This window comes from Tursiops truncatus, chromosome 10 (assembly GCF_011762595.2).
Source record: "Tursiops truncatus isolate mTurTru1 chromosome 10, mTurTru1.mat.Y, whole genome shotgun sequence".
Classification (NCBI taxonomy): Eukaryota; Metazoa; Chordata; class Mammalia; order Artiodactyla; family Delphinidae; genus Tursiops; species Tursiops truncatus.
In genome coordinates this window covers 73,318,888-73,344,897 of record NC_047043.1, presented here as the reverse complement: position 1 = coordinate 73,344,897, position 26,010 = coordinate 73,318,888, and the positions used below count along the sequence as shown (strand labels likewise).

The following is a 26,010-nucleotide window of genomic DNA, read 5'->3' as shown; positions in this document are numbered from 1 at the left end:
GAGGCGGCAACAGCAATGGTGGCTGCAAACACTGACACTGATGCTAACTCAGCTCCGAGCGCGAGTCTAAGCACTTTGTGATACTAACCCATTCAGTCCTCACACGGGGTGGGTTCATCCTACAGAAGAGGATTCTGAAGCTCTGAGATGGGTGACTGTCCACAGCTGGCAATAAGCAGGATCAGGCAATGAGCTCAGCTGCAGAATCTGTACATCATTATCCTGTGACACAGGGTTGGGGTCCTGCAGCTCCTCTGTCACTGGGCTTAAAGTGAACGCTATGCTTGCTCTGAAATCCAGATTTGGTGGCTGCGTGTCTGTCGTGAGCACTTTACAGCTTGCCCTGGGTGTGGGACTTGTCATTCATTCAGCGTTACCTGTGATGCTCTCTGTCTAGATTTTTTGCTGATGTAGGTATGATGTTTCTTGGGAGCAGAATATGATTCCCAACTTTCATACCCATGAGCCTGCTTGTGTAACTCATTTTAAAAGATGAATTGTTGGTTAATCACATTCATGAATTAAGCCAGTGCTGGCAGTAATCAGGGCCAGGCAGTGTCCTGAACCAATACGAAGAACCATTTGTTTCTTTCCGTGCAACAACACACTGTCAGCCATTTGATGATCCTCTTGACTGAAAATTAATTCTGAATATTAAGAGGCATAGGAAAGTCATCATAAACTGTTCATCCGACCTCACCTCCTGCACAGCCAGTCCTGACCGGTGCAGTGAGGGAACATTCATGCTAAACGTTCCTAAGAAGGTCTCCACCACTGTAAATCCTGCGTCTGTGGCCAGATTCCTGGTAAATTGAAGATGTCATTAGAATTCTTGCAAATTGAAGATGTCATTAGAATTCTACTGCAGTTCCTTCTGTAAAGGAGGTTCAGGCTAAATGCATGATACAGCGCGTCTTCCATGGAGGTGAACCATGGAGACTGAAGTGAGCAAGTGTTCCATTCTGTATTAAAGAATTAAAGGAGTTTATGCAACAGAAATCCCAGGCCTCAGTCAGTGAAATCATCCAGAAAAAGAAATGCTATCGATTTCTCACATTATCTAATTTCTGGGCACTGTCTATGGAATCACTCTGTCTCATTGAATGATGAAGTATACTATGAGAAAAATGAGGGATGGGTCCAGGGCTTTCCCCACTGCCTATTTCCTTTTTTATTATTATTGCCTTAGTAGTATTCATCGTTTGTGCCTCAAAGCCACTGGACAGGGTCCCACAAATCTCCCTGGCCCCCTGTGTGGGAGCCAGGCTAAGATATGCAGCCCTCTGAATGCTCCCAGATCATCACTCTAGACCCAAACTGAGATATGATTTAGGAGGTCCCTATAACCAGGGATCTTTGGCCTAATCGGAGTCATTTATCCTGTCTTGAGCTATCAAATCAATGCTCATGGGTTGCAGGGAGTTGGATGAGGGTGGTTTTTCTCGTATGTTTTACAATGACTACTTTGAAAAGAATCTCATTTGTGAAGTTAATGCTCTCTGTAGCATATCTGGGAAGAACCCTTTCAAGAAGTAGCAGCTCCGCTTAGCAGCTCTGTAGGCTGCGATTTACTCCATCCTAAAAGAGGATGTCATTTCTAAAGCACGACTCAGAAATAAATACCTGCTCTCTTGAGTTACGAGGAAAATGTAATGCTCTAAAAGATGGTTCTGCCTAATCCTTTCTAATTCAGGAACATTAGAAGACAAGAAAGCATATGGATCGAGAGAAAAGCAGGTTGTGAAAAAAGAAAAAAACCAAGGAGAAGTATGATAAAATTTGGATCACGCTAAATTCTATTTATGCTGAATGTTTTATTTCGTTGAAGTCTTATGTGAAAATAGCCATGTTGAAATGGCGGAAATCTTGTATTCCGCTCGCGTGAAGGAAGGGTAGTGTTTGTTGGAAAGATTTTGCAGTAACAGTGAAAGTAAGGAGCATATAGCAAAGGAGCTCATAGCAAATCATAAAATGTTAGGAGCGGGTACAGGTCCTCTTAGGAACTCTTAGCTGCTTGCTGTAGTTCCTGCTTCAAATAACAACACAGTCTCACAATGTTGCATGCGGGTCCAGAGATATTTATTCATACTAGAGAAACGCAGCTCTGTGTGAATGAGTGCCCCCTGAGAAAGTTTAAATAAATTGTCCTGACCCACCACTAAAGCAGGCTGACGTGTCCTGAAGTGACAGCTGTCACTTTAATGCATTTCATCACCTCTCAGCGGAGGCTGAGTATCTGGATCTTATCACACTGCAAAGGATCTTTGTTTCTTGGTTTCCCCTGGCATCTTTTTTTTCCCTCTAGTTAAACAATCCAGTCTGAGCTGTTGGACAAAGAGAAAATAAATAAATATATCGTTAAGATTCAGTGATTTTTTTTTTTTAAAGCACCTGCTTTTTGGAACACCGTTTGCAAAACATTATTTGAATTTTTAACTGTTTGAAATGATAATGCCATAAAACTATATTAAGTAATTTTCCTAAATAATAACTTGCACTGACAGCAATATGGGACACCATCAACTTGAAGCTCGACCTAAGATCTTGTCTGGATTCAGTTACTTCACGGTGACCATTTGATACTCAAGTCATGTGTCTGTTTAACCACATTCAGAAATGTCCAGTCTGTGGTATGCTGACCTTCCTGGTCCCTTTCCTAGCACTAGAAAGGGAATTAGCACAAGCTTGCCCTTTATGGCTGAACTTTCTGGGTTTCTCATTACTTTTATTTAAACCAGATATTAAAGGCAAAAACTCTACTAGAGATGCACTTGGCTGGTGAGATAATTAGGAAACACCGTCTCCATAATTACCGTATCACTGTCTCTGGAGGGACATGAAAGCTTGTCCTGTCCCTTTAACAGGAGAAGTTGCTAATCCCCTTAACATTTTTTACCCCTTTAGACTGGTAATATTTCACAAAATTTTTGCTTTGTAAAATATTCCTAAAGGGAGGCTTAAGCAATAATGCACAGATTATGGAAATGATGCCCATTAAGTAGAGGGCGAGATTCTGGAAAGCCACAGAGCTGCTTCAAAACGTGTAACCTCCATTAGAGGCTTCATTTGAATGTTAATTCATGGAGCAGTAAATGTTTATTATTTTATCTTTTATTGAAACATAAATTAAAGAACTGTAATTATGTGTATGGCAAACAGTAAAGCAGTGTACATTTGTCACGCAATGAGTAAGACAAGGAAAAATGCTACCACTGTTTCATCTACATCCAAATCCTTTATTGTAGACCCAACAGAAAGACACCCAGAGGGAATAACTCTGTAGATTAATGTTCTGATGTGGCGTGTAAATAAAAAATATATATGCTAGATATTCTTCCTAGTGAAGAATGCATCCTGGAATTCATTTGTGAAGGTCAGAAGCCATCCAAAGAAAGGGTGGGTTTCTTCTTCTCTCCCGAGAGAGAATCACGGTGGCTCTTATTAAAGTTCATGCCGAACAAAGAATCCCTCCCATTGGCAGTCGGCTGGATACTGATCGTTTTCAGGATAAGCTATTGGCTCCAGACACTCAAGCATACATGAGAAGTTTTTAAAAAGGACGTATGTGAAGCTAGAAAGATAAGACCTTCAAACTTACATTTTGATAAACCGATACTTTTCAGTGGGGAAGAAAGGCATGTGCCATGCAGTCAGAATGGCTCCAGCGAGACCACATTCTTGCATGTGCAGGAACTTCTAAGCAGAGGGAAAAGACAAGACTGTTGAAGAAGATCTATGTGTATGAGGTTACTTTTGTCTTTTTGTTTTTTTTTTTTTAAGCAAGCTGACAAAGTAAGATCACAGTCATCTCCCCACCCACCATCTATCCATCCATTCATTTGTCCTTCCATCTATTCATCTACGTATCCATCCTTCCAACAATTACACGATGTGTTCTCTAAGCTAGGAATCTGGGAGGAGGGGGAAAGAAATAATCAGGAAGAAAATATGGTAAGGACTAAGCTAGAGTTCTAGAGTAATGAAAGAGAGAGAACTGTAATTCTTGATATTTTGTGATAAAAGCAGTCATTGAGATACATACAAAGAATCAGAGGAACCCTGGAGAGTCTGAAGGCCACACAGAAGAGGTGACATCTGAACTGGCTCTTAAAAACTGAGAGGAAGTTGGAGAGGAGGAGGGAAAGGAACTCCACACGGAGGGAGTTCCTTTTTAATTTTTTCTACCAAGAATATATAAACACAACAGCTACAATGGTAGCTCATAAAATACAAGGGTGACAAATCCTGAAACGTTCTTGTATCTCTTGAAAGTTGTTTTACTGGAAGTAGCACTAAGGCGCTTTCCCTGCAAGGCAGCAAACAGAACCAGTTTCACAAAGAACCTCTGACCTCCTGCTCCTGCCTGTGTGGCTCGACAGGAAGACCTACCCTGGAAGGGTCTGCCTGGGCTTCCACTTCCCTTGTTGCAGGAGCATAACCTAATGCTGTAGGAATGACCATATTTGAGGATTATCATGGTTTTGCAGATCTTGCTTGAGTTGGTCAGCTTTTTTAAGGGCAATGATTACAAATTCTCCTGTCTTCTTGCTGAACAGTTTTAAGAACTTGAAGCTGTTATGGTCACTTTGAAAATCAATTATGAGCCAGAAGATGATAATATAGAATATTTTACAAGATCTCTCTCAAATTTGTGAGACATCTGTTCTCTCATGGGACTCTCTTGCACAAGCGCTCAGTATCCTGAGGGTGAGTAGTATGCGGGGCAGAGGGATGATACCTCCTGCTGGGCTGTGTTTCACTACACCTCAGGTGCCAGTAGGAAGTGTCGCACCTGGGCTTTGGCCTTGAGAAAACCTACTCACTCCACCTCCCAAGGCCTGCATTTCTTTATCTCTCCATCTTTCAAGTGGAGAGAAAACCAGTATCCTAACACATAAAATTATTGTGTGGGTTATATGAAACAAGTAGATAAAGTGCTTAGACCAATGCTGGCATATTCCAAATGCTCAGTAGATCTTATTATCATTATGTTACACAACAGTAGTTTTGAAAATATGTTTGACAACCCGCTTCTGCTATAAACCAGAAGGTTCGGTTCTGCAGCGAGCCTTGCTAAATAGATTTCACCCCAGACCATCACCCACCCCAAAGCTCATGTTTTCTTCCTGGCTGGATTCTTCCTCACTTGGTTTGGGGAGGCCTCAGCTTCTGCTGCAAAGTTTAGGGTCAGTGTGAAAACACTACCAGCTACTAAGTTCCAAAATAAGTGTCACTGGAAGTGCTTCTGCTCCAGGGCCTTGAGGACACCTTGACATGTTCGACTCAGGAGTAAAATTAGTTGTCTGTCAAAAGGCACAGGCACAGTGATGGTTTCTGGCCCTTGTGTTAGCAAGTGCCTTCCTGTAGCATATTGCAGCTGGTGTGCCTTTCATGAAACAGAGGAAACACAATTTTCCAGGTGCCGCAATCGTCCCAGTCAAACTGAGAAACTTTAAAAAAAGGTAAAAGATAAAGAACCAATTCAGTTTCAAAAACATCTCCGACTTTGTTGAGACCCTGTGGAGTTTCGTGGCTTAACGGTTGTGTCTTTAAGCCGTACAGCACACCGGTGGTGTTCCAGCTGTGAGTTGTAATAATATATCATGAGAAGGATGGTGCTCCAATGATGTATGAGTGCAGTACATCATCTGAGCATCGCAGCTTTCATGATGTATGGCTCCAAACCACAATGAGAGTTTAAAGGAGCTTTTAGTGACCAAGCAGCTTTAAATTTCAAATTTTTAAAAAATTAAGGTCTTTTCAAGTCAAATACAAGCAACCTGATGGAATCTGATGCTGTATAGAGTGTCACTGAACTCTGAAAGCGTGGGTATGTGTCTTTTCCTTTCGGCTTTAAGTTCACAAGGTGGAAGTAATTGGCAGGCTCTTCTTCAATTCCCCCTCCAAAAGAAGAGAAGCCCAGAGAACTGAACAAACGTGAGCTAGTGTCAGTGCATCCATTTTGCCAATCAGTTTCCCCCATCTTCCACACTGCACACATGAGTAGCTCGTCTCCACTGCAAAGTACTGGATCACGAGGTGCTGTAATAGGTAGTGGGTAAACCCAGGAGAGATTTGTTTTCTTTGTTTTAAGGTGTTCTCCCACTAAAAGTTAGAACAAGAAGAACAGATAAAAAGTAGATTAACTTCCTTACCCATTGCTCGCAAATTCAAAACAGGACATAGGGGAAGAAAACTCACCTTTTCTATCATTTGTCTTGGTAAAGTAAAGGAAGCACTGATTGCAAATGAGAAGAAAAATAAAAGATGAATAGCATATAGGCCACTCACCCTGAGAAGGAAATGGGAGCTATTGTCATAGTTCCATCACCTCTCCTGTTTTAACGATATGTTTATAAGACGGCGACGTTGCTTGTGAGAATGTACCCACTTCGTTTAAAAACCACTCGCTTTTGGGGGCAAGGAAATCACTACCAATAAGAAAGTAGGTGCTGGGAGAACTGCTCCTCCTCTATTTTTTTTATTTATTTTTTTAACCCTACTACAGTAAACAGAACAAAATGAGAAATCTCCCTACTGTTTGTGTAGTAGACTCAAACGAGAACATCAAGAGACAATTACATTTCAAGTGGCTTCTTCCATTTTCCTTTAGTGAGTGAATTAAAGGGAAGAATGGTGGTAGAGTTACTGCCATGTGGAGAGAAACATCTGGGCATGAGGCATTAACACAGTCTCCCTTCCCCTTATCTTGCCTCTAGTTTTTCACTTCTTTGGCTTCCTCCAGTAGATTGTAACTCTCCAATTACTGTAGATTTTTGGTGTCTACCTCCTACCTCTCCCTGACTTCTGAAGGGCAGAACATCCTCTTTTCATCAAATAGAACCATTTACTGTCTCAAAAAGAAGTCCCGGGCTTCTTTTGTACTAGAGGCTTAAGTATATAATCTAGGTAATGTAAGCGTTCAGAACAGGCCTCCCCAAGATGTGCGCTTTGGCACGTGGATTCTGTTGAGCTAAAGGCAATGGAGACCCTGTGGGCTCAAGAGAAACTACTTACCCTCCCTTAACTACCTAGAAGAATTTCAACTGGGGATTTTTCCCAGAAAAAGAGTTATTACCAAAGATAAATTTTATCTAAATTTCCCCGTCTATATGGCAGGGCAGACATCTAATTACCAAACTTTGCTCTTCTCCTCACCGTCCTGTGAATGACCCTCCTGTCCTTGGAAGCCCCAGTCCCCTATCCCATTCCTTAGCTCAGGACAGCGTATGTACCTCATTTTAGTTTTCTGTCTCTGTACCTCTCATATATATTCGGTTCCCATACGTACAATATTAAATTTGATTTTCTCCTGTTAATCTGTCTTATGTCAGTTTAATTCTTAGAGCAGCCAGAAGAACCTAGAAGAGTAGAGGAAAGTTTTCTTCCTCCCTGTCAGTAACAACGATGTGGCAATAAACGCATCACCCACTACTCTGAGGCTGTCATTTGAACAATAGGAGTGATGCAGTCTTAGCATCTAAAGAGATGGGGGCTGTTTCATCTGTTATTTGAAGAATCCCCCAAATTTAGTCCACTTCTTTTCTATAGAGAAAACACGGACACACCATTTAGTCATTTCTTTCTCATAAGGTAAAAAAACTTTACTTACACCTTTATAGTACTTTCACAGCATTCATCTACCCATTTTTAAGGCATTATCAATGATAAAACATTTGCTACCATGTACGTGAGAGCACTGTGTGCCACTAACTGTGCATAAGGCTCTGTATGCATCATCACATTCTCACCAAAACACTGAGACATAGGAGATGTTACGGTGTCCATTGCAGCAGATGAGGAAACGGAGGCTTACGGAGAGTAGGTAAATTGTCCAAGGTCACCAAACTGGTCAAAGTGGCAGATCTGGGATTCTAAGCCAGGTTGAGGGGATGTCAAATCCCAATTTAGTTAGGCTGTCATCCTTCCCAATTAAATAATTAATATCTGGGTGAGCGTATGCCCTGGTTTATTTGAAACGGTCTGGGTTTAGATGTTTATGTATCTTCGTCCACTTACAACACGGTGACATCCCAGTAAACCCATCGTAAATTGAAGATATCATTAAGGTGAAAATACATTTAATATACGTAACCTATAGAACATCATAGCTTAGCAGCCTGCCTTAAACGTGCTGGGAACACTTACATTCACCTACAGTTGGGAAAAATCATCTTAACACAAAGCCTATTTTATACTAAAGTGTTGAATAGCTCATGGACCTTACTGAATACGATACTGAAAGTGCAAAACAGAACGGTTGTCTAGGTACAGACGGTTGTCAGTGTATTTGTTGTTTACCCTTGTGATCCAGTGGCTGACCGGGAGCTGTAGTGGCTGCCGCCGCCCAGCATCACGAGAGAGTACAGACCCACATATCGCCATGAGCCTGGGAACAGATCAAAATTCAAAATTCAAAGTATGGTTTCTACTTATTACATTTGCACCATCGTAAAGTTAGAAAATTTTAAGTAGAACCATCGTAAGTCGGGGCCCATCTATAGTTATAAACAGGCCAGTGTAGTGATGAACAATGCCTCGTTTCACTCCCCAAATTCCCCTTTGGACAATAAATTATACGGCCCCTCACTAGTAATATGTTTCATGCTGGGATCTGATTTCTGCTGGTTTTAAGTATTCTCATCTGCCTGTAAGGGGGGAAAACAAAGAGGGGAGGGAGGGAGGGAGGGAGGGAGGGAGGCAGACTCTCATGAAGTTGTTTTGAAGGGATGGCCTTCTAACTCCATTCCTCTGCTTATTGGCCATTTACACATCTTCTTGGGAGAAATGCCTATTCAACCCCTGCCCATTTTCTTAGTTGTTTTTTTTGTCTTTTTATTACTGAGTTATAGTAGTTCTTTATATGTCTTAGATACAAGTCCCTTATCAGATGGATGATTTGCAAAATAATTTTTCTCCCATTCCGCGGGTTACCTTTTCACTTTCTTGACTGTATCCTTTGAAGCACAAAGTTTAAATTTTGGCTATGTTCACCTTCTTCCACTTTTAAGGACCCTTGTGATTACATTGGGTGCAGGTGGATAATTCAGGGTCATTCATACTCTCCCTGTTTTAAGGTCAGCTGGTAACAAGGCTAATCCTTCTGCAACTGTAATTTTTCGTTGCCATACAACCTAACATATTCACCAGCCCTGGGATTAGGAGATGGACGTACTGGAGGGTCCACTGTCTGCCTCCCAAAGCAGTGTTTTTGTTTTCCTTCAGAATCAGACTTGCCTTCTGTGATTACTCATTAATCTGAGGGAGAGGGATTCATACTGGGGCAACTGATGGAGGTTGCTGGACCCTAGTTATGGAGCAGGGTAGCTCTCTATCTCTAGTCTTCCCTGCCCTTTCCCCGCCATGATTTTATCCTTTATAGACAAATTAGAATATGTTCTGATAACGACAAAACACATCAGTGTGACTATACTGACCATCCTCAGGTGAGTATGGGGTAAAGTAGATGTGTTCAAAAGGATGGAAGGAGACACACAGATCGTGCAAAAGAGGCGGGACCTATAAAAGTGTTGTTAAGGTATTAACACTGAGAGAGACCCTACATTTGGAGAAAGAGATAACGGAAAGGGCTTTAAAAGCTAAAATTTACTCAAGCAGATGAGCCAGGAAAGGGTGGATCTACTGCTTGGTGCAAACTACATACAATTAATAGATTAGGGGGGAAAAAAGACTTGACATTGAACAGCTTGGTTAATCTATATTTATATCTGGCATGACTTTGAACTAGGAAGACGTAAGGTGGAAATGGGACTTAGGAGATAACATCCTTGCTTTAAGTGAATTGAGACCTCTGGGCAAAGGCAGGTTCCATCCCCTGAGGGGTGCAAGTCCGAAAGCACTTGCAGATGTGATCAAAGACATTACTGAGAAATCATGGAGCTGGCAGAGGCATCAAGAGGCCATGGCGAAGAGGTGACCTTATATTTGGAATCTGGAGAGGCAGGGTGGCCTCCTGAGAGATGGTGTCACTTGGTGGTGAAGAGCAAATGCTCCAGTGTCTGATGGCAGAGTCAGGTTCAGATTTCACCTGCTGGTCACGCCTTCAGGAGCTTGGCCACGTTGTTTAACCTCTTTGGTCTATTTTGTCTCTTGGAAATGGTGATGTATTTATTAACAACCTCTAGGCAGTATTGTAAGGGTTAATTGAAATAATGATGTAAATCAACCCAGGGACTGGTATGTAGTGATCTTTCATTAAGTATTAACAACAGTGACTACTACTAAGGGTAATAATAATAATTGTAGAAACTAGTAGACTCGGGAAACGTAAGCCCGTATTTCCTCACAAGTGATTTTCTCCCTCCTCTGCAACTACTGCCATGGATTTCTTTGTGAAACTTCTTTTCCTTGGAAAAGTTATCTGTGCTTATTTATCTCCTTTTCTTCACCTTCTACTCTCTCTTAAATCCTCTCCAGGAAAAAAAAAAATCCGCTTCAGTTTTCTTTTTTAATATCAGTTTTATGGAAACATAATTCACATACCATAAAATTCACTCTCTTTAAAGTATACAGTTTCATGTTTTTCTAGTATATTCACAAAGTTGGGCAACCATCATGACTATGTAATTTTAGAATAAACTCATCATCCCCAAAAGAAATGTCATGTCCATTAGCAACCACTCCCCATTCCCCTTGGCCACTGCTAATTTACTTTCTATCTCGATGAATTGGCCCATACTGGGCATTTCATATAAACAGAATGATATATCTGGCCTTCTGTGTCTGGCTTCTTTCACTTAGCATAACTCACTTAGCATAATTCTTTCACTTAACAGTACTTCATTCCTTTTTATGGCCAAATCATATTCCATTGTCTGGCTATACCACATGTTTCTTATACATTCGCTACTTGATGGGCATGTGGGTTGTTTTCCCTGTTTGGCTATTATGTATAATACTGCTATAAATATTCATATACAAGTTTTTGTGTGGACCTGTTTTCAGATCTTTTGGGTACGTACTTAGGAGTAGAATCCTGAATCATATGGTAACTCTATGTTTAACTTTTTGAGGAAGTGCAGAACTATTTTCCAAAACAGTGGCATCATTTTACATTTTCACCAACAGCCAGTGAATGTTCTAATTCTCCACAGTCTCATCCACACTTGTTATTTTCTTTTTTTAATATTGCCATTCTATTGACTGCTAAGTGACATCTCAATGTGGTCTTCATTTTCATTTTACGAATGACTGATGATGTTGAGCATCTTGTCATGTGCTTTTTAGTTAAGTTTTATTCTCCCAGTTTCATGGAAGCTAACGCAAGCTTTCAACAGTGCTGACTGTTGATGATACACTCCTTGGAATTCCTTCTTCCATCAGTTTGAGAGCTTACCCTCTCTTGATTTGCCTCCTTCTTTGCTGTATCCTTCATCTGAGTCCTACTTCTTCTCTTCCCAAAATTCAAATGTTGAAGTGTCCCAGTTCTGAATTTTTAGCTCTGCCCACTAGGTTTTTTTTGCAGGACACTTATATCCACCTGAAACTAAATTGTGTATTTATTTTCTTGCTTATTTTCTGTATCACCCTTTGCATTGTAGCTCTATGGAGGCAGGGACTTTGTCTTATTCGTTACTATATCCCCGGTTTCTAGACTAGAACTTGGTTCTAAATATTTTTGCATGAATAATTATAAATGTTAGAAAAATGTAAACAGATGTTATATGAATCAAGAGTGGCGCTCTCCATAATTAAATAAGTTTCTGGATTGCTAATTAAACACATTTAACGATGTGTCTTTTGAGTGGGTCTTCTCTGACACTATGCTAGTGAGCATTGTGGAATTTTAGTTGACCATGAAAACTTTTTCGGTATGCAGTGCATCATGGATTTTTAAAAATACTCTTCCCGGGCTTCCCTGGTGGAGCAGTGGTTGAGAGTCCGCCTGCCGATGCAGGGGACATGGGTTCGTGCCCCGGTCCGGGAAGATCCCACGTGCCGCGGAGCGGCTGGGCCCGTGAGCCACGGCCACTGAGCCTGTGCGTCCGGAGCCTGTGCTCCGCAACGGGAGAGGCCACAGCAGTGAGAGGCCCGCGTACCGCAAAAGAAGAAGGAAAAAAAAAATGCTCTTCCCACTCAAGCAGCTATACTGTAAAATTTAATCAGAGGTTTTGATAGCGCTTAGAAAAGTCAATTGTGATCACCAAAGTTCAATATGAAGAACGAATTATGTCGAATTATCTCCGTATGTGCTGTTCATGGGGGTTTTATCAGAATGCCATTCTATTGGAAGGCCATGACAATGGTATTCCTTCACAACAGCGAGGTTTTGAGCAGGCTTTATGGTGATTTCCCTTTTCTGAGAAGTTGAGTGCTTTGTCAGGATCTTGTGATCAGTCTGTCACTTAAGAATTTAAGTCAAGCTCTCAGGCTGTGTTGAGAGCTATGCCCTTGGGGAAAATCACCTATACAGTGAGCTGTTTGCTGTCATCAGTGTCACAGTGAATTTAAAGTGGTTACCAATGATCAAGGGTGGCAATTCCAGGACTGGGTGGTAATAGAGCCTATAGAAATAGCCCTGAACACTAACCCAGGAGAGCAAGGTAAAGAAAAAGAGGTGTGGGATGGGCCTGGACCCAGGAGGTTTCCCTAATGTAAGTTCACAGCCACCTGTATGTCATTAGTGGACAAGAACAGACATATTCGTAAGGACAAGGCACAGAGGGTGACCAGAGAACGGCAAGTCGAGGAAGCATTCAGTAATAGCTCTCCCATAATGCAACAGGGCAGGCAAAACAGTGAGTGACCTTGGTGCTTACATTAGCACATTTTCAGGAGAGGAGGTCAGGAACCAGATGGATCCTGTGAACCATGGTTGCGGTTGTCTAAGTCTGGCCCTGGACCAGCAACATTGATATCACTGGGAGTTTGTAAGAAATGTGAATTCTAGGGGCCTGGCGATCTGTGCTCCACCAAGCCCCGGGTGCCTGCTCAGATTTGAGGACCACTAGTCAAAGCAACAGAAATAAGCTTTAGCAACAGAGTAACTTTAACCATGTCCCATTCAAGGAGCTTCTTAAGTATCTTCCCTGCTGGTGTGGGAACCAAGCCCTGAATGTGATCTCTCTCTGCTGATTAAAAAATAAATAAATAAACATAAATAAAAAGTAAGAGTAATACTGCTGCAGTTTTATGTATTAAGTATTCAGTATGTACTAAGCAGCATGCTAGGGACGTGGTTAGCAGATTTGATCCTCTTAACAGCTCTGTGAGGTCGAAACGGTTGCAACCCCCCTTATGGATGAGGAAACTGAGATATAGGCCTTGTGAGGCAAGAGCAAAGAGCTAGTAAGTGGTAGGCCCAGGATTTGCATTAGGCAGTTTGGCTGGAGAACACTGGTCTGGAATACCTGATTATTGAAAGGTCCAAGGGAGATGGTGGGTAGGTGGACGGATGGATGGATGGATAGATATAAGGAAGAAAGGAAGGAAAGGAGGGAGGGAGGAAGGGAAGAAAGAAGGAGGAAAAGAGGGAAGAAAGAGGGGGAAAGGGTAGCTGCAGGTTTGGGAAGTAAAGATTGAGTACGCCTTCTTTTAAGGGTGGGCTATTTCCATGTACTGTGACAGTCTTGCCGTCTTGCTATTAAGTCAACTAGCCCACGTGCATCAATCACTTTCAGCCTGGGCTTATCCCGCACTGCTTCCTTCTAAGAATTTGTTTCCATGGGTAGTGTGTGATGTATTTTTCCCTGTTTGTTTTTTCTCCTTGTCTCCCGCTGCTCACATAGTCTGTGACTTAGGCATGCACTCGTCCCAGTTGCTGAGGGATCCATGACTGGCTTCATCATTAACTGGAGAATATTCTGGGAAGAACATGTCACTCTTTGGGGACCATGTGCTCAGGGGCTGCTGTGAAGCTCCTCTCTGCTTTATTCACCTTGGAACGCCTTGTTCCCTGCCTCTGCCTTAATAGCATATCATTTTCCCCTCCTCACGCAGCAAAGCCACGGGGACACTTATCTCACATTCTCCCGAGGCCCTTTGGAGGCTTGGAGACTTGCAGCCTGATCACTGTAATCAAGAAGGGGTGGGTGTGATCGGAGACTAGGTTTGATTCTTTGTCTGCCTGTCCACATTTAGGCTTTTCCTTTTCACATTCCTCCCCCTGGTTTGTGAACATAGCTCAAGGGCAGGAGCGAGGTTTAACTTCGGCTGAGGTACAATAGAGGCTCCTTGGAAATAAAACTTTTAAATGGCAGTTTCGCCTTGAAGGGTATTGAATTAGATATGCTGTGTGCCTTGACTCATGATCTCTGCATAATAGCATTGCTATGTATATTACCTGGGCGCTTTAGAAGACTAGAGAAACGGACTGTTTAAAAGATTAACTTCACAGAATCAGCGTTATGTGCTGACAAAGAATGTGGCGGTAAGAGCCAGATGGGCTGGCTTCCTGTGCTGACTCTACCACTTCCTCTGGGGCTTTGACCTCTCTGAGCATAGATTTCCTCATCTGTAAAATGGAGATCATAGTAGAACTTGCCTCAGGGGATTATTCAGACCATTAAACGAGATAAAAGCTTTCTTATCATAGTAACTCAACACTTAATAAGTGAGAACTATCGATGTTACTATTATATGATTATTATTTGAAGCCCCTGTTCTGTAACTTGCTCCATACTCCTTTCTACTTTCGCTCCTCTGCTTCTTTACTTATGCCTTTCTCTGTTAGCCAATCCTTCTTTCTTGTCAGTTTCAGAGTTCCTATGGTAACCTTTTAAGACATGCTGTCATTTCAAAGCACTGGCTAAATACAACCAAGATTGACAACTATGGGTAATTCCACAGAGCCCCTAAAACACTGGCACTCACACTCTCATATATGCCACCACACTGTCCTCTCTTTTTTTTTTTTCTTTTTGGTGCGCGGGCCTCTCACTGTTGTGGCCTCTCCCGCTGCGGAGCACAGGCCCCGGACGCGCAGGCTCAGCGGCCCTGGCTCACGGGCCCAGCCGCTCCACGGCACGTGGGATCTTCCCGGACCGGGGCATGAACCCGAGTCCCATGCATCGGCAGGCGGACCCCCAACCACTGTGCCACCAGGGAAGCCCCCTCTCTTGTTTTGAGCCTCTATTCTCTGCAGATTTCAGATATAGTTACTGAAGGTGACCATCATCTTCCTCTGAAAAATAATCCAGCAGGAGCCAATATGGAGTAACTGGACTTCATGGAAGCGTCATTATCAAGTCTAGAAATATATGGGGAGATAATCCCATTTTATTCTTTCTTCCTTGTACTTTTTCAGCATGTTCACATCCACGTTCTCCCAAGGAAGGCTGGAGACTTTCGCAGGAATGACAGCATCTACGATGAGGTAGGTCTGCTCTCTCTGATCTTATTGTTTGATTATCGGGGCTGGAAGTGTGAGGAAATCAACCTAATGAACCAGGAACCCTGCGTATATGGTCTTAAATGGGATTCTACCCAATAAGACTTGGGAAGTGGCAGTAGAGGCCAAGGAGCCAAGAATGGCCATTGCAGAAACTGAAGACAAATGAATTATAATGATTTTCTTTTTCAAATGTAATGTGGCAGAAACCAAGTGTCTTTGTGATTCCCGTCCTGTCATTTACCAAGGCACTAAACATTTTCATGGAGACACAGCCCAGAGGTTCTGTAGGAGATAATCTAGAGTGCCACCAGTGGAAATCAAGCAGATTGGTATATGTTTTTTTCTTTTTTTAGTTGAATACTACATTTAATTTTAAAACCACTTTGGAACTCGGCTTGCCTCTCCTAACAGCATTTATTCAGAGTGGAACTTTGAGTTATGGTCAGCAGAAACTAGGTTGGTTTGAAGGATGAGTGTAACCCCTGTGTCATAAGCATTTAGCAGTTAACTTATTACTTCCATTCAAAGATATAAGTGTGAAACCACTATAAAGATGAGCAGCAAGAAGCAGGTGATCTGCTGCTAGGACCTCATCTACATGAAAACCTTCAGATGTCTGTCTGTGCTGTGTGGAGCATAGACCCTTTCATGGATATGCTGGTGTAACATATCAGAAGAAAATTTTAGTTTAAATATTTATTTCAGCAAGGAGAGGGCACCTGTGTTCCCCATGTGTAAGAGCTGATCTGATAGCAGTGGGGCTCTGGAGTGCTTGGTTGGAGAGGTGAAAACACTGTTTTCTTAGGCTGAACTGTCCCCTTGAAATCTTGTTTATATTCCAAATGTGCTTGTGACAGAAGCTGCAGGGCTACATTTCAGCCCAGTTTGAGACATGATGTCCAAGGCTGAGGTTGGTGTGTGGCCTTTCTCTCCTCCACACTCTTTTGCTCTCTCGTGTACACTCTCCCAGTGTCTCCAGCCTCGCAGGTGAAGCAACACATGTCCCTGTCTCCTACCCATTAGGAGAAGCTTCTCAGGAGAAGTAATTGCTAAAAGAGTTTTCTTTTTCCCCATTAATTGCTGAGTCGTAAGTCCCCACTAAGGGAGATTGTGGTACGAGACTTGAAGATGTTGAACTTCAGAGACAGGCAGAATTAGGTTCAAATCCCAGTGCCGCCTACTGGGATTGTGTGATGTTGGAAAAGTCATGTAAACCCTGTGTTTTAATCCCCTTTTCTTTAAAATGTAGATAATATATAATACATACACTTCAAAAGGTGGTTGCATGTAATGTGTGACATACTGGACATGAAACGCTTATCACAGGGATGGGTACTTACTTTATTTATTAAAGTATGTACCAGTGTGGTACGTGCTGGTAAAGTATGTACCAGCATTTATTAATAATTAACTGTTTCTGTTCTTATTACCGTTACTAGTTTTGTTTTTAAGAAACCAGCAACGGTGAGTAAATGGAAAACCTGGCTTTGAAGCCAGGTCGTTGGATGCCCCCATCCAGGGCTCTTTTCAAGGGTCAGATTTCCAATTTTCCCTCTGTCTTCAACTGCTCACTCTGAGATTCATCTTACTCTTTGTGCAAAAATACGTCTCCAGTTTGAGCGCATAATAAGATAACGCCTAGGAAGCAGCACGAGAAACATGAGGCATTGCACAGGCGTTATTGGTACAAGATGTAATGGACATTAGACTGAGTGACCTTAATCAGAAATGATGGAGTAATGAGGGGCAGCATTCTTTATACTGATGGGAGTACTCACCCCCGATTATGCATCTCTCCATGAAATACAACAAACATACTGCCTGGGAGGGTGGGCAGTGGGAGCAGGGACAGCAGGAGACTGAACTCCGTAGAATGGAATTGTATTCCTGCTGCTGCAGAAATAGAAAATGATGCCTGGAGAAGCTCTAGATGATAAATTGGCTAGGAATGCTGTATTCTCCCTGGGCACTGTTTTAAGAGGGATGGTGACAAATCGGAGAAGGTTCACAGAAAGGTGAGTAGGATGACAGAGCCTGGAAACTGTTACCTTGGGGAGTCATTGAAGGTGAAGATGTGTTGTCGGAAGAAGGGAAGGCTTGTAGAGGGAAGGCTATGACCGTGTCACTCTTTCTAAGTATCTGAAGGGCTGGCAGGTAGAAAAGGTATTAAAGCTGTTCTATGTGGCTCCAGAGAGCAGATCTGGAACCGTTAGGCATCAAGGAGTCAGGTATCAGTTCCACATAACAACAGGTCAAATTTATAGAAATTTCTGAATACTTAGAGTGCCTCGTGAGGGAGGGGGCTTCCCATCCCTGGACCTGTGCAAGCACAGAATGAATGACCATGATTCTTCAGGAGGACTTGTCCATCCAGTTCTTGGATGGGCCACATGGCTCTGTGATTCCTGTCTTTACATATCTGACCATTTGATGGTTACCTCCATTTTTAAGTTACAAAAGTTCTGTAACAAATAGTGTAGGGTTTTTGTTGTTGTTGTTAGTGTTACAGCATTCGGGTTACTGCCTAATAAAATATATCCTTTCCTGTTCAGTTCATGGACATATAAGATATAACGCTTCCTTGACTTACATGAGCTCACTCTAATGAGTTTTCTCATTCCCAGCCTCTTTCCTGCTTTTCCCCCAGCTCGGCGTTGCCTATTGATGTTCCGTGGGCTTTGTTTGCCTCCTCATATGTGTTTTATTTTGCTTGTGAAGAATTTTTTAATGGCGTGCTTTATTTTGCCTGCAACATATTTTTTTAATGAGTCTGGATGCTATTAGGCGTGTCACTCATTCTCGAGGTCACTACCACTCCCTGTCTCTTACCCGGCTTGCCTCACTTGTTTATGATACCAGCCTGGCCTTTGAAGGCGTTTCATGGGCTACTCCTCTTCTCTCTACCACTCAAATATTACTAGTCCCCAGTATCCTCCGTCCAGTCTGTATGCCACTCATCTGTAACATCCATTTCACCTCCTTACTTCCTCATTTACAATGCTGTGGTCCTGGGTGAGTTCTTTGACCACAGTAGTGGGTCCGCCCACCTTCCCAGCTCCTCTCAGCCTCATTCCTTCTCACCACTTGCTTTTGTCAAATTCTCTTTCCCACTGCAGGGACTTTGCACATGTTGTTTTCTTTGACTGTACCTTCTTCCATCTTCTCTTCCCCTTCATATCTTCTTCCAAATCTCAGTCCAAATATTACCTCCTCAAAGAGTCCTTTTTACTTATCCTCCCCACCTCATCTAAGACAGCTAATCCCCTATCCCCCTCCAGGAGAAGGCTATCGTATTTCCATGTTTATTTCCTTCATAACATTTACCACACTTGAAATAACTTATTAGTGTATTATTCAGTGCCTGCATCCCCAACTACACTGTAAAGCCATGAGAACAGGGACCTAATCTGGTGTAGAACAGGTAAATAAATAGTTGTTCAGTGAATGGATACCTGAAAGAACAGGGTGTTGAAATAGAGGAACTTGAAATTCCCTACTAGTCCTTACATCATTTAAAAGGAGACAACATCTTGCTTTTCAGAAGGTCAATTTATTAACTCATAGCTACACTGGGTGAGATTCTGACATGGTGATATCAGCCATCTGAGGTTATTTTAATGGAGCATTGATGGAATGAAGTCTGTTGGTCAGAAATCAGTGTACAGATGGCTGCAAATTGTGGCACATCAGAAGGGCTTGGTGAAGTAATTATAAACATTGTCTGACTGCTAAGCAAGTCTGGTAGGCATATGTCAAAGCTGATAAGAAACTTGCCTCCCCTGAAACCCAAACTTGCGTGTCTGTAACAAATACAGATGTGGGATTTGCTGAAAACAGGCACAAGAGTTTCCCTTCCTTTCTTTCCAACTTTGATTATCACTTCTGAGTTCACCTTCATCTGCTCTTCCTCCAGCTCTCTGTCCTGAATGTGTCTTTATGCATTTTGTTAGATAATTTATCTTCCTCATTTCAGAGGATTAGTCTCTCTTCTCTCCCTCAAAACCAAGTTCAAACTCCATCCTTTCCAAGACAGAATCTCTTGTAAAGCCCTTTCTTTACGGTTCTCCATGCAGATCTCATTTATATGGTGCTCCTAAACCCTTTCTATATCTGTGTTATTTAAATTTCCATGAATTACATGAGGCCTTGTCTGAACTCAGTGGACCCTTCATTATCTTGACAAGTTGATGAAGATTATGATAATAACATAAGTGGGTCCTTAGATAAGAAGTATGTACAGCTAATGCGGGGGATGGAAACACCCCTTGCCTAATGTCGTGGTATATCATCTCATTAACACAGTAAGGCTTGCCCTAGCTGTGTCCCAAGTAAGCAACTCTCATAACTGTATTGGACAATTCATTGAATGTTTATGGGTGACATTGAATGGTTGTGACTGCACTGTATATAAAACCCATTACGGACGAAGAAAGTGACTATTATTCGGCCAGTGGGACTAGCAATCAGCAATTGGAAAAACTCAACCATGAATTTCATAGACAGAGCAACTGTGGGTTCAAGCATATCATGGGAAACAATTGCTTGGCTAAATAGAATGCGTGGACAAAATCAGTTCTCTAAAATGCAGGTCATTTGGCCCTGAGGGCTGGAGAAAACGATTATATTGCTGATAATATTTATTGTTGAACTTGGATCTCTTTCACACACCATTTGACAATGGGCTCAAAGTCCATGGGTCCCCAGTTGACTCTCCAAAAGGGAAGGAATGTTTCACTGAGGCAGTTAATTAGCTTTATTTCAATGATGCCCTCAGACTGAGGGATGCGTTTTACAGTGTTTGAGAATTTCGGATTGTAAACTTTGTTATCTCTTGTTAAGGATGCCTTTGGTTCTTCTTCAACTCGTGAGAACGTTTTTTTCTGTGTGTGGTACGTGGGCCTCTCACTGTTGTGGACTCTCCCGTTGTGGAGCACAGGCTCCGGACGCGCAGGCTCAGCGGCCATGGCCCACGGGCGCAGCCGCTCCACGGCATGTGGGATCTTCCCGGACCGGGGCACGAACCCGTGTCCCCTGCATCGGCAGGCGGACTCTCAATCACTGCGCCACCAGGGAAGCCCCGTGAGAACTTTTAACTCAAAGAAGCTGGATGTGATATAACCAGCAAATAAATATATAGTGTGATAATTTAATGATCTGTGACCTCAAATTCTCTCTGAGTGGATCTCCAGGTGCTCTTTTGGTACCTATTTTAATGATAAAAGAACTTGGTAGACATCTGATTTTCCCTTACTTATGTCAGATTATTACTCAGTTAAATCTCTATGTCCTTTGGAAAAGGGAAACAAAATTAGCAGAGTAGCCTTTATCTGGTTAAAAGTTATTCCCACCCATTTTTCCTAGTAGAGGTAAGAATTCAGGGAGGATGTAATTCAGATTAGTCATATTTGATGGCATCTACACATGTGGAATGTTGAGGAGCATGGAAAGCTATTATGGTGGTGATGGTGGGCTGGGGGCCTCCCGAGAATATCATGAAGTCAATGGACACTTAAGAGGAAATAAAGAATGAAAGAAGGCAGAAGAGTAGCTGCTGATGAGAGGACAGGTATCTACAGAATGGGCCTCAAGGCAAAGGATGCCACCTCTATGGTTTTTCCTGGAGTCAGCTTCCAGAGAACTGACACCCTGGGTGAAGTAATTATAAACATTGTCTGACTCCTGGGTGTTTTCCCACAGCTGCTCTTCTCTCTCATCTGAGTATGCTCAACTACATATTAGTGGGAAATAAGCAAGAAAAAATTAACTGCATATCAGTCTATCCATGGTACCAAGTAAAACCACTCCATCAAACTGTTCTGTGTGGTCCACCCTCATTATTTTCTAAATAAGGCATTGTTGTGTGCCTTCATCAGTGAATTGTCTCACCAAACAGACATATTCCAGCAGAAATCTATAAGATGCTTGCTAGTTAAGGTGGACAATACCTGCTCCAAGGAATCCTTGTTGCTGGGGTATCTTTCTGTCTTTCTGCCCGTTTCACACAATTCTGTTCTCAGACACTATTAATTGTGTCAAACCTCAGTTAATATCAAGACTTGAAGACTGTGCCATTTGTGTATTTTTTAAAGTCTTGGTTAGGTTTATAATCATGGTTCTTGGCATAGCTATCAATGAAGAGTCACTTAAGAAGAGTGTCCAGAATGTTTTGATAACTGTTTAGCCTATGACCCACTAAAGCAAACTATCAAGATTTTGTATAACAAATGTTTCCAGATCAATTTTACTTAGAGAATTGAGAGTGTGGGGAATAGGGATAGAAAAAAATTTACAGGAGGAATATGTTATGAGCAGAAATGGATAAATACAGCAAGAATAAAAAAGATATGGATGAAGCATTGACACATTTATATCAATAAATTGTAATAGCCTCAAAGAGAAAAGCCCCCAAACATTTGACTTGATCTCTCTCTTAAAGAAGAAAAGCTAAATAAGCAAGAATTAGGGGGGAAGTGAAGATAAAAATTAATACAATTTTAAAGCCCCAAAGCATTTGAAAATGCTTTTGCTTTTCAATTATCATCTGCCATTCATTAGACAAAGAAAGATAAACTCATTTCAAATAACCTTTATAAATATATCCTGTTACCCCTTAGCTTGGAGCAGGGCTCATTCTTTGAAACTATCATGTGTCGTATTCCAGCAGAGATGAACAATAGGCCTCTGAGTTGCCTGCTTCACAGAACGTACATAGAGCCCTGGAAACAGAGCCTGGTGCTTGGAGTCCCAGCTTGGGCGCCCACAATGTGGGTGTTCTTTTGTCACCATCAGGTTACATCTATCTATGATCAACGTCCCCCGTCCGTACTTTGCACGTTGTGTTCTAAAGCAGCACTGCCCAATAGACGTAGAATGTGAGTTACGTACATAATTAAAAATGTTTTAGTAGCCACGTTAAAACGAGTGAAAAGAAATAGGTGAAATTAACTTTAATGATATAATTTTTAACTTAGTATAACCCAAATCTTATCATTTCAACATGTAACTAATATAAGCCATTATTAGTGAGATATTTATATCCTCTTTTTGTATAAGTTCTTGAAATCCCATGTGTATTTTACTTTTCCAGCAGATCTCAACTCAGACTAGCTACATGTGGTTAGTGTCTACCAGATTGGGTGGTGCGGTTCTAGAATTTATTCAATCCAGTTAGCTTCATTAGTTTTCATAAAGTGTGATTTGATGTAAAACCTCTCAATTTTTTCACCCTGGCCCTCCAAATCCAAAGGACAATAATTTATTTTTCCAGGTCCTGAAAATCATAACATAGGAATTATGTCATTAAACAATTAGGTCAGGTTCCGTCATCCCTGGTCAAGACTTTGTTGAAGTCTTAAAGATGAAATGACCTCAAAGATGACCAGATAGATCCCTCTACACAGAGTTTACCTTTTTAAAAAAATCTTTTTGCTACTAATTTCACCAGGGATGCTCCTAAAATAATCCATGAATTTTGGAGGACAGATAAGCCACCATGTCAATCACTGTTTCTGAAGATTATAACTTTTCTATGGGTGGCCCAATCACGCATTACTCAGGTGGCTGAACTTTCTTGTTCCACTTTTGAAAAGAAACACATTAAATGTCCTTTTGACTCAGTATCGTCTAGGGGTTGAGTCTGGGGCTCTGACTCCAGACTTGGTGTTCGTTCTCAGCTCTGTGTTTTTGTACAAGTTGCCGAACTTTTTCTGTATCTCAGTTCCCTCATCTGTAAGATGCGGACTGTGATGAGGCCGCTGTGATAATTAAGTGTTATTACTAAAACAGTTCCAGGTGGACAGTTAATGCTCAGCAAATACTAGCTTTTATCATTTGTGTAATTATTAACGTTATCATCATCATCATCCTGAGGGTGTGTCAGAAGCGTTCTGAGGAGTTGGTGGGAGTGGGTGAGGAGTCTGACTGGCCAGAGACCACCTTCTCTGAAGACTCAGGAGATTTTCCAAATGCAAAGAACACATTAAGAGGAGATCATACGGGTTCAGTGTCATCGCTTGTGACTGTTATCATGCATGCCTGTGAGTGAGAAGCCTTCACAGACATAGCAGCTCAATAATTTGTGAGCACATTAAACTTCTGAGCTGCCCCAAGTATGCAACCCACACTATCCAGACATTCAAACACAATGAGGAAATCTCTTCCGGAAGAAGAAATTCTGACTTAGAATCTTATTCTAAGTCTTTGAAATTGCTTTAGCTTCATGGCAAGCAGTTCTTTTTAGAGATTTTTATGACCTCCTGATTTAGAGGAGCAAGTTGAGAGATGCCTGATTTTCTCTCTAATAAAAAAGAAATCTAGAAAAGGCTCCTATCCCTGTATAGCTCTAAATTCTATGCATTGGGTCAATACAGTCATTTATTACAAGTTCTTTCATGTTGAATTTGCTATTGAAATCTCAATGTCTTTCATGTTTTCCATATTTAAATGGGGAGAAAAAAATCTAATCGCATTAGGCTGACAGTAACAGACAACAGATTAACAACAATAAACAATTCTAGTTCTTAATCTTTGTTCCTAGGGAGAGGACTAATGAAAAATAGAATAAACTCATTACTGTTATTTAATGAGAGTCCACAATGGGCTGGACTCTATGCTGGGTGCTGTGCGTACATTACTTTATTCTTCATAAACCTTACTGGATAAGTATCATTAAGACCATTATCTTGAAGCTGAACCTCACAGAGGGTAAGTGTTTGCCTAACCTTTTAAGCAGCTTGTGGCAAAGCTTGTTTATACTAAAGTCTGTTTGACTACAAAGCCTTTGGTCTGAGGAAAATATTATCTTCCCTTTTATGGAAAACTCAAGGATAATGAGATAAGTGATTTTCTTAGAGACTCTGCCTTCCAGTGCTAAACTTTGAACAGTTTCCAGAGCTCTGTTCAACCTTAGAGACATTTACACACACACTACACACACACACACACACACACGCACACACACCCCCCCCTTACATCCTAGATTTCCACTAACCCTGGACACACGACTGCTAATCAAGTATGTAAGACTTAAAATGTAGGAAATTGGCATCTTCCAGAGTTAGATGTTTTCTCTGCTTTTAGGATCTAACCCCTCAGCCCCCAGCTGGGTACTTTATTATAACTCCTTTTTATAGTTTTGTGTGTGTGTATTTTTTTTTTTTTTAATACAAGGAAGTCATCAACACACTCTAGCCAAGCTTCTACGACTCCCAAGGTCATCCTTTCTGAGCTGGTTTTGTGCTGGAACCATTTAAATACTTTTGCATGTCTTGTAGTGTATTCATGTCATGATAGCACACTGAAATATTTAAAAGGAAATTGCTGTCTTTTTTTTTCTCCCCCCTCAAAAAGAAACAGTCCTTGCTTACAACTCTCAATGGACCATAAATATCTTCTAGGCCAGCTGCACCAGTACCTGTTGGAAATCCTTCTTACATTAGCAGTAACTAAGGAACTCATAGAATATACCCTTTGCACTGCAGTGAAGCCTTGTTCCAGCACATTCTTTTTCCTTTGAAAGAATTTTTGTTCTTAGAAAACTCTTCAGTTATTGAAGAGGAATTTGCACATTTGGGTCAAATCCATGTATGACCTTCCAGTTGGCTTCTCCAATAATCTTGGCCATGTCAGTTTGTTGCAGGAAGGGGGACCCCTTCTAGCGCCCGAGAGTGGGCTCTTCTCTAACATTCGGAAATGAATTGTCTGAGGAGATACATGTGCTGACAGAGCAAGGGACTTTATTGGTAAGGGGCTCTCGGATGGAGAGCAGCAGGGTAAGGGAACCCAGGAGAACTGTTCTGCTACATGGCTCACAGTCTCAGGTTTTATGGGAACGGGGTTAGTTTCCGGGTGTGTCTGGCCAGTCATCTTGCTTGGACCATAGTCTGACTCAGGGTCCTTCCTGGTGGTGCACGCCTCTCCCAGCCAAGATGGATTCCAATGCGAAAGACTCTAGGAGATTGGTCATCTCCTAGATGACCTCTTTCGGCCTCCTCCCGCATTCTCCTTTTCGGAGGCAGCACCATGTTCCTTATCGGGACCTCCTGTTGTGAGACAACTCAGGCAAGCGGGCGTGGTCAAGGTGGGTGGTTTCGGTCCACAGTTCCCTAGCAAGTTGATGTGAAAACGAACGGAGGCTGAATATTTTTTAGCAACCTGAAATGACATGAAATAAGCAATCTGACTTGTCTTCTTAAACCATTTTCCATCCACATGGTGTGTCTGCCATTTACCTCCCTTCCTTGGGGCGCTAGAACAGTTTCTTCTTTCAGAACTCATCTCAAAATCAAGAGCATGGGGAGCTTGAAGGGGTTTCATCTATTGGTACTTTTTAAAAGAGGTTAGATGTCATCAGTTGGTTATACCATCCAGTGGAGTGGAAGAATGTGGTGTGATTATGACATTACATGCTGCTGAATTAATGCATCCAGTGAAATACAAGAGGGAGCAGGGAGTTATGTTTACCTCCAACAGATACTAAGCAAACTGAGGCACGTGAAGACCTAGTAACTTTTCTGAGGTCACGGAAAGAGTAAGAAACAGACCTGGGATTCATATTCAGCTTTCTGTTTCCAGAGTCTGAGTTCTCTTTCACTCTGCTGCCTCTGTGAACTCCCAGAGGTGTCTACCTTTGTCCTTCCTACCTCCTCACACCCAATAAA

General features: G+C 41.9%; 1 protein-coding gene across 24 annotated transcripts in view; it reads left to right on the top strand.

The window, feature by feature from the left end:
• FHIT (fragile histidine triad diadenosine triphosphatase) overlaps window positions 1-26,010 on the top strand; it is a 1,451,419-nt gene that overhangs the window by 1,259,365 nt on the left and 166,044 nt on the right. For all 24 annotated transcript variants that reach the window (XM_073811313.1, XM_073811318.1, XM_073811317.1 and 21 more), the window contains one exon: window positions 15,266-15,334. In XM_073811313.1, coding sequence (XP_073667414.1) covers window positions 15,266-15,334 — 69 coding nt within the window. The remainder of the gene's footprint in view (window positions 1-15,265; window positions 15,335-26,010) is intronic.